The sequence below is a fragment of the Buceros rhinoceros genome, unplaced genomic scaffold, assembly GCF_000710305.1.
Source record: "Buceros rhinoceros silvestris isolate BGI_N320 unplaced genomic scaffold, ASM71030v1 scaffold5482, whole genome shotgun sequence".
Taxonomy (NCBI): domain Eukaryota; kingdom Metazoa; phylum Chordata; class Aves; order Bucerotiformes; family Bucerotidae; genus Buceros; species Buceros rhinoceros.
In genome coordinates, this window is record NW_010400546.1 from 1,472 (window position 1) to 9,352 (window position 7,881).

At 34.8% G+C, this 7,881-nt stretch overlaps 1 protein-coding gene across 1 annotated transcript in view; it reads left to right on the plus strand.

Annotated features, from left to right (window-relative positions):
• Positions 1–870: 870 nt before the first annotated feature.
• Positions 871–7,881, plus strand: part of LOC104489703 (A disintegrin and metalloproteinase with thrombospondin motifs 6-like) — a gene marked incomplete at its 5' end in the record, with an annotated part of 110,138 nt that continues 103,127 nt past the window's right edge. The window contains 4 exons of the mRNA XM_010131897.1: positions 871–1,042; positions 3,655–3,872; positions 4,351–4,434; positions 4,931–5,076. Coding sequence (XP_010130199.1) covers positions 871–1,042; positions 3,655–3,872; positions 4,351–4,434; positions 4,931–5,076 — 620 coding nt within the window. The remainder of the gene's footprint in view (positions 1,043–3,654; positions 3,873–4,350; positions 4,435–4,930; positions 5,077–7,881) is intronic.

A 7,881-nucleotide genomic window follows, 5' to 3' on the forward strand; every position in this document is an offset into this window, starting at 1 on the left:
AGGAAGTCGTTTTCCTCCAAGTGACAAAATGAAGCAGTGGCAGCTAGTATAGTCAAGTTGCGTTCAGTTTTTATGGTGGTATCTGTTGAATGGATCATAGGTTGATCAGAGCTATGTGTCCTGTGTCCGTTTTTTGTGAAACATGATGTAATCTTTGGCATTTATTCCATTGCGTATTTGATGCTGCCCTTGTTCTTAGAAGCTTCTCTGCTTTTCCTGAGCTTTCATGTCTGTCACGTTCTGAAGCCCTTGATTATTGAAATACTGAAGCACTGCTTTTTATGAGCTTGGGACTGCTCTCATGCTCACTCATCGGAGTTTCTCCTTGTCCTCTTGTTCTGTGTACTAGTTCCACTTCATGAAAATTTCTGAAAAAATGTGTCTCCAAAACGCCAAGGTATTACTTTTCCAGATGATACTCTATTTTAATGTTCTCCTTATGGGTACCAAAACCTTTTAAACTCATTTTCTGAGAACTGTTGCATCACTTATCCCAAAGTGACATGGCATCCAAAACATCCCCAGGATATATAAAAAGTAAAATCAAATATTAATTTTCAGTTTCACAGCTTTCAGATCCTAGGGCTGAAGCCAGTTTTACAGTAATCTTTGGGGCATTTGACTGGTTTTGGAACTTTTGAGCAGTCCAATTTTGTGTTTTCAAATGCAGTTGTAACAAACCTGTAGCTGCCTTTTGGCAGTGTAAAATTTGCTTTGTCTGGAGACTGATAATAACTACTTCAGAACAGTTTTGGCAGTGTAATACTCTGGAAGGAATTGGCTTGTGTAGCTGTGCCACTATTCATGGTCTGGCAAGTTTCCCTTACTGTAATCTAGACCCGTATTTACTGTGTACCTGTTGTGTATCAGGGAAGTGGTCCAGATTTTGAACTATTGGTAGAGACATGGGGAGTGTTATTTCTGACCTCTCTGAGAAAAATTGCAATGATTGATAGAAAGTGGAAGAGGGAATTTGGTGAAAGGGTGATCAGAATTGGCGGAGATGAGCAAGCGATGGACTACTTCACAGTAGATAGTAGAAGTATGGTGGCTAAGTCAAGAGAAGAACTGGAGAGGCTAGGAGGTTCAGATAAGAACATGGGATTGATTCTCATAACTTAAATTAGATTTTAAGCAGACATAAGAGTGCTTAAAAAAATGTTAGATTACTATTTAATGTATATGTCATCACTAAGCCAAATATGTTTTATTACACATAGCTGAAAGTATTCAGGCTTTGAATAAGCAGTCAAATTCCCATTGCTTCAATGGGTTTTGAGGACCCTGGGTTATCTTGCAGAATGATGGGTTTGGGTAGGATTGAGAAACAATAAAAATTGGCACAGGAAAGCTGCAGAGTGGCAGATTGTTGAGTGGTGCCTCTGCTATATGCTGCCTCTGTAGTGGTTTTACTCATGTCAGACTTTACAATTCATGTTTTCTAAAATGAAGAAATGCTTGTAAATGCATTAAATGATGATGTTAAAATAGTCAAAAAAAAGCAGCACATAATGCTTCACTTCAAAATACTCTCATAGTTGCATTTTATATGAGTAGTTTTATATAGCATTTTGAGATATTTTTCTGTTTGTGTTTGCGTTCTCTTCTCTCTCTCCACCTTCACCTCCAAACCCCAGATCCTTAGAGGACTGACTTAGGAAAACTTGGGTTGTGAACTCCATGTCTACACATGCTTGGATTTATTTTCAGTTGCAATTTAAAACCTAATTCCCTGCTTTTATAATCATTATTTTGGGGTTAATTACAGTGTTCTTCTGTGGTGATTTTTTTCCTTCCCATTTTTGCCTTTTTTACTTCCTGATAGCTATATTTGAAGTTAGTGAAGTTTAATTTTCTTTCTTTTTTAATCTAGGAATGTGATAGGAAAATGACATAGCTTGCCATAGAACTATTTTTATGAGATTTATTGATGTGTTTTAGCTTTTCAAAGAAAATTCAGTCAGTGTTATTTAGTATTTTTTAAAGTAAAGGAGCATAAGCATTGATAGATCCTGGAGTGTGAGCTGAAGTATTTAGGATTGTTTCCAGCTTTCCCATTACTTTGAGACCAGCTGAAGCCTGAGCTTCTCATCTGAGAAGAATAGCAGAAATATTTGTTTTTGTGAAGTCTTCTAAGACCTTTGTTTGAAAGACGCTATCGAGATGAGTCCAAAATAATATTTTTGTGCTTTGTGTGAAAGATTTCTGCATGAACTCATCAGTTTTCAGATTTTTAGAATAGGTTTGCATCTTTGAGTGAAAAATTATGAATGAATGTGGAAGCAGTATTGCATTTCTAAAGTACTTCTAACACTAAGAGCATCAGAAAACCTCAAACACCACCATTTGTTATTTGAAAGAACGAATTTTTTAAAAAATAATTAGTCCAGAAGGTTTTAGAGAAGATTCCAGACATTCCTAAATCACTGCTTAAGTCAGATGAAAATCTTTGAACAATTAAAATAACTTTGAATTTCCTACAATAAAGAAGAAAACCAGGAAAAAGCTTATAATTCACTATAGAATCCTCAACAGGCTTTAATACTTCATGTAGTTTTTTAGTATGGATTGTACCTATTGGAGAATGAGGACAATTTTGTTACTGGCATTTTTTTCAGCTACCAGGTTTATTTTCATTTTCTGACTTCTCTAAAATATGCAGCTTCTAAAGCCAGCACTGTGGCCTCAAAAATTATGAAGCACTGCAACAGTGGGAATGCTGAAGCTTTGTGTTGCTGGTTTTGATCTGAACATACATTCTTTGTGGTGTAGCTACTGCTCTTTGAAAATAGTGTGCTTAGTTGAGCTGTATAAAGCATTGCTTTTTCACGGAAGGTACTGGGCCTATCTCAACTCATCCTTAATGGAACCAAATTTAACAGAGGTAAGGAAGCATCTCAGAAACTGCTCACCTGAGCAGTCCTGTTCAGACAATTATAAATGTATCTAACATTCTTACATACATCCATAGCTAGCAATGATACCTTAGATATTTTGAAATACTGCCTACGTAAATCCAGTCTAATAACAATTACCAGACCATAACAATCACCCCATGTCAGGCCATTTTAAACTTCCCATTGTAGTTAACTCATGAGGTAGATAATTTGATAGCTTTCTGAAGAGACAATTAATTTATTTGGCTTGAAAACTGTTAAGCATGTAAGCATAATTGTGTAATAATTTCAGATTTTCATGGGAGGGAAAAATCTTTTTTTGGTGCCTTATTCAGTGTGTTTAATTCCTTAAGTGTATTTTGATATCTTTTATGTTAATTTTCAATTTTTGGTTTCCAGTATGTTTTTTCCAAATGTTATAGCTTTCTTATCCTTAAAATTCTGAAATGGGTTTGTGGTTAATTAAAACTAATCTCTAGTATTAACATAGATCTGCAGAATCAGATCTGTGAAGAGATGATTGCTGGTTTATTATCCAAAGTCAGGTTAAGGAGAGTTGAGAATATTAAAACTCAAATTTGGTTTTCCATTACATCAGGTATTTAAAAAAAAATTAGATAATAAATTTAATTTTTCTTTACCTCAAGAAAGACTTATTTTTAGAAGGTCAAAGATGGTAATCTCAACATAAACCAGCATCATTTGAAAGAGTTTTACTAGTGACCCCGCTGAAGTGGTTAATTATTTTCGTTCCTAGAAGACCTCACAAGAAGCAGTAAACCTTGGTGGATGAGTGATACATCTGCTCTTCCAACTTCACTTCCAGTCAATAACACGTTAAGTAGTCATAATCGCCAGAAGAGATCAGTAAGCCTTGAACGGTTTGTGGAAACACTGGTAGTAGCAGACAAAATGATGGTGGGATACCATGGTCGCAAAGACATTGAACACTACATTTTGAGTGTAATGAATATTGTAAGTTTCATGCCTCTCTGTGTTTGTATCAGTATGCATGTACTGAAATGATAAAGCAGCTGTAAAGTATTTATTTATTGGAATGAGTAATGTTTTAAAATATGTATCACCTTACAGGAATCAGTAGTTGAAGTATGGCAAACGTTAGCATTATGGGAAAAATGCAGTGCTGTTTCTGTCAAGAAGTACACTGTGATCACTTAAATTGTTTGTCTTTAGTTTTAAATTCATATGATTACATTTAGATTGTACAGTTCTATTCTGTTTCAGTTGTCTAAGTGCTCCTTGTACTGGATGAAACGAGGTATAAACAGTTTTGATTGAGAAGCATGACCCAATAAGTTTGTTTTACCCCAAAATAGTTCTTACTCAGGTGATAATGATAATTAACATTATCAAATTACATTAAGTGAGAAAATAGGAAACAAGTAGTGTTTCTTGTCTGACTTTGTGCCTTTTCTTATTTTCTGGAGGTCAGGTTGCCAAACTTTATCGTGATTCCAGTCTAGGAAACGTTGTGAATATTATAGTGACACGCTTAATTGTCCTCACTGAAGATCAGGTAAGAGCTGTCACGCTAAGCTTTATATCCCTGAAATACAAGTTAGGTTATTGTGTAATATAGTTTTTGTTTAATTATTGGTTGGAATGGCTTCATCTGAGGACAAAACATATCTTGTAATCTTTTACTACTTTAATCAAGATGAATCAGTTCAAAGGAATATTCCTCATGTATCATCTCAAAGATAGCTGTTCTTACTTCAGGTGAATATTAATACACCTTTGAGGATGTCTGTTTTATTTTTAGGTCTTTATTTTGATATTCTGACTTTTTTATATTGGCGTAATGGTTATTAAAGTTGGAGCAGAGTGAGTGCCTGTTCAGTAATACACAGCTGAACTTGGGGTCGGATTTTACAGATATAAAATTTGGCAAGAAGAGTTTATTTCTAGAAACCACTGATTCTGATTATAGTCCCATTTTAGTTTTCAAAAGGCTTAACAACTGACCTTAGTAATTTGTTTGGAACATTTCTGGTATGCATGTTGTATTGCAGCCAAACTTGGAGATAAACCACCATGCAGACAAGTCCCTCGATAGCTTCTGTAAATGGCAGAAATCCATTCTCTCCCACCAAAGTGATGGAAACACCATTCCAGAAAATGGGATTGCCCACCATGATAATGCGGTTCTTATTACTAGGTATGGTCATTATAAGTATTGTGTTTATTTTATTTCTTTAGCTTTCGCATTCTTACCTTAAATATATATATAGGCTAGTTGTAAAGTAATATAATTGATAGGTAATCTTAAAATGAGTAAGATTAATAGATGGTTTGTTTTAAATATATCAGACTATCCACTATAGATCAAGAATTTGGAAGAGTAAGATGGCTTGCTTCTGCTGTTACTTTCACTTCGTAATTGCCAATGCAAAGTATTCCAGTAAAAGAGATGGATTCTACCGAACATTTTATACCTTTATAATTGAAAAGAATTCCTAAGATTGTGGGGGACAAAACAGCGTGGAAAATGTTTTTTTAACTGTACATAATGGGTTTTTTTAATAAAAATTTCAAGCCAGAACATCAACCACTGTAATAGTATTTCTGCTGAAAAACAGGTTCTTGCAGAATCGGGCAATGTGAGAATCTGCTTTGTAGCTGTTTTGATTTAGTATGCTTGACTCAGATCAGAACGGACAGTTTTATGCAGGTGGTTTAAAAGCCTGCATACATGCCCATTTGTTTGCTTCTATTCTGTTCCTGTGATAAATTCAGCAAAACTTGCACTGTAGTGTTGCAGCCCTGATAAATGTATTCCTGTGGGTCCATTGCAGTTATGGGTAGTCAACTGTACTTTCTTGGGAGATCAATTTCCCCATTGTTTCAGGACGCTGTTTATTCTTTTCTATTTTGTTTAAATAGCAGCAGCACTAATTTGGATTAGGATCTCTTTATTACAGTTTCTGCTTTCCAGGACTAACTCTGTACTACTTTGTATGTGGCCTATTTGTGGAATCATTGTGTTCACTGCAGGATTTTTTAAAATAGTGATTAAAATAATGGATCTTTTCTGGAATTTACACCTTTTATGCAAAAGTGGTGTTTTTTGTTGGGTTTATTTTGTATAAGGAACAAGGTTTTTTTGAGAGGAAAGAAAAGGTAATGAATCACATATGTACTTTTGCATTCATTGCACTCAGTTATAATTATTGCATGTTATCGTAAATACTACATAATAACAATTCGAATTACTAAATGCCAGAATGATTTAGAGAGCTGTTACAGACCAAGAAGTTTAAAAAAATAGTCTTAAAGTCTTTTGTAAAAATAAATGGAATGAAATTAAAAACAGAATACATTTATATTCTAAGATCGTGATTTTTTACAAAGACCTTCGTATATGCTCAATTTCCTGCATTCAGGTCATTTCTTCACTAGGCTGCTCATGTGTGAAATTGAATACATCTTTACAGCTGTGCTACACATCAAGGTTTTACTGCGATAATTTAGGCAGTGAGTGAAAAAACGTAATCCATAGGTGGTATGATTGTGTCAATTGAAGTCCCCCACGTAAATATATAAGCTGTGTTGGCAACACTGTATTTTTACTGTAATGGATGAATAACTTGATGTTTTGCTAGAGTTGCTCTGGCAGTGCAAAGCAGAGTTGTTTGTTTTCTATCACTGTTGTGCTTTAATACTTTTTATTACTGTATATTCTGTACTGGTTTCCCTGTTCTGGTAGGATCTTCCCAGCATAGCTATGAACTGTTCTGTGTTCCAGGTGAAGGCTTAAGTCAATTCTAACTTACAGGTCTTTAACAGCAAAAAGAACAGGTTTTCAGAGAACGTGAATAATACTCATTAAAAATCAAGTTTCTTTTAGCAAAAAATAGTAATATTAAGGACTTACTTTATTCTTCATTATGGGGTCTTAGTAAAGATCTAAGTATACTGCAGAATTTATTCAGACTTTATTTGTACGCTATCTTTTAGGAAGGACATAGGAGTTAGAAAAATAACTTCCAGCTTTAGTTCTAAGAATTATTCTGCTGCTTACTAATAAGCTATATCAACAGATGTGAAGAATGGATTTTTAAATTTTTTTTAGGTTGGAATGAGTAATACATTTGTATTAATATAAACATGTAAAACCATTAAATAACTTAAATTACTGAAATGGTAACATGATTGTTTTCCTTCTATTTTGGATATCCAACTGATGAACTAGAGCTAAAGCATTATATGTGAAAGAGAACAGTATAGCTACAGTGCTTTAAACTCCTGAAGTGTTGGAGAGGTCTTTAATAACACCTTATACCTGAAGGTGTTTGAACCTATATTAAGAAATACTAAATTATTTTTTAGCCACTGTAATAGTGTTTTGAAAGCAGTTTCCTGAATCTGTTCCACTGATGCTGCTTTACTTCATATGGAGTAATTACATTTTCATTGATATTGACAATGGAACCATTTTTGGTCACTGTGTATTATTTAGCTCCACATTATGAATAGTTTTGCATTGATCAAAGCCAGATTTTTCAGTAAGTCATTGATAAATTTGAAAATATTGCCTAGTCCTAGCTGAATTTAAGTTTGCAACCACAACAGTCTTTATCTGAAAAGTGGGACAAAGTTATTCAGAAAAGTAGTCATTATCTTCATCCATGTAAACTAAGACAGTACCTCAGCTTTTCTTAGCAAGCACAGCTTTTACTCCATGATGCTTTCAAAGATGGCATGCTCTGGTCTGCGAAAAACAAAAAAGGCAAAATTAAGGGTGTTCATTCCCTAGGGGCATCTGCTCGACCAAGGGAGGCAGGCTTTTGTACCCTAAATGAGCGCTATGCTACAACCAGGTAGCCTCACTGACATGGAGGTATGCCTTGCTGATCTAGTATATCCCATGTAGACACTACCAGGCCTGTAAGCCACTGGTCTTTGGACAAGAACCTACCTGTGTTCTGTGTGCCTCGTGTATGGGCTTCTTGGTTGTAGTTCA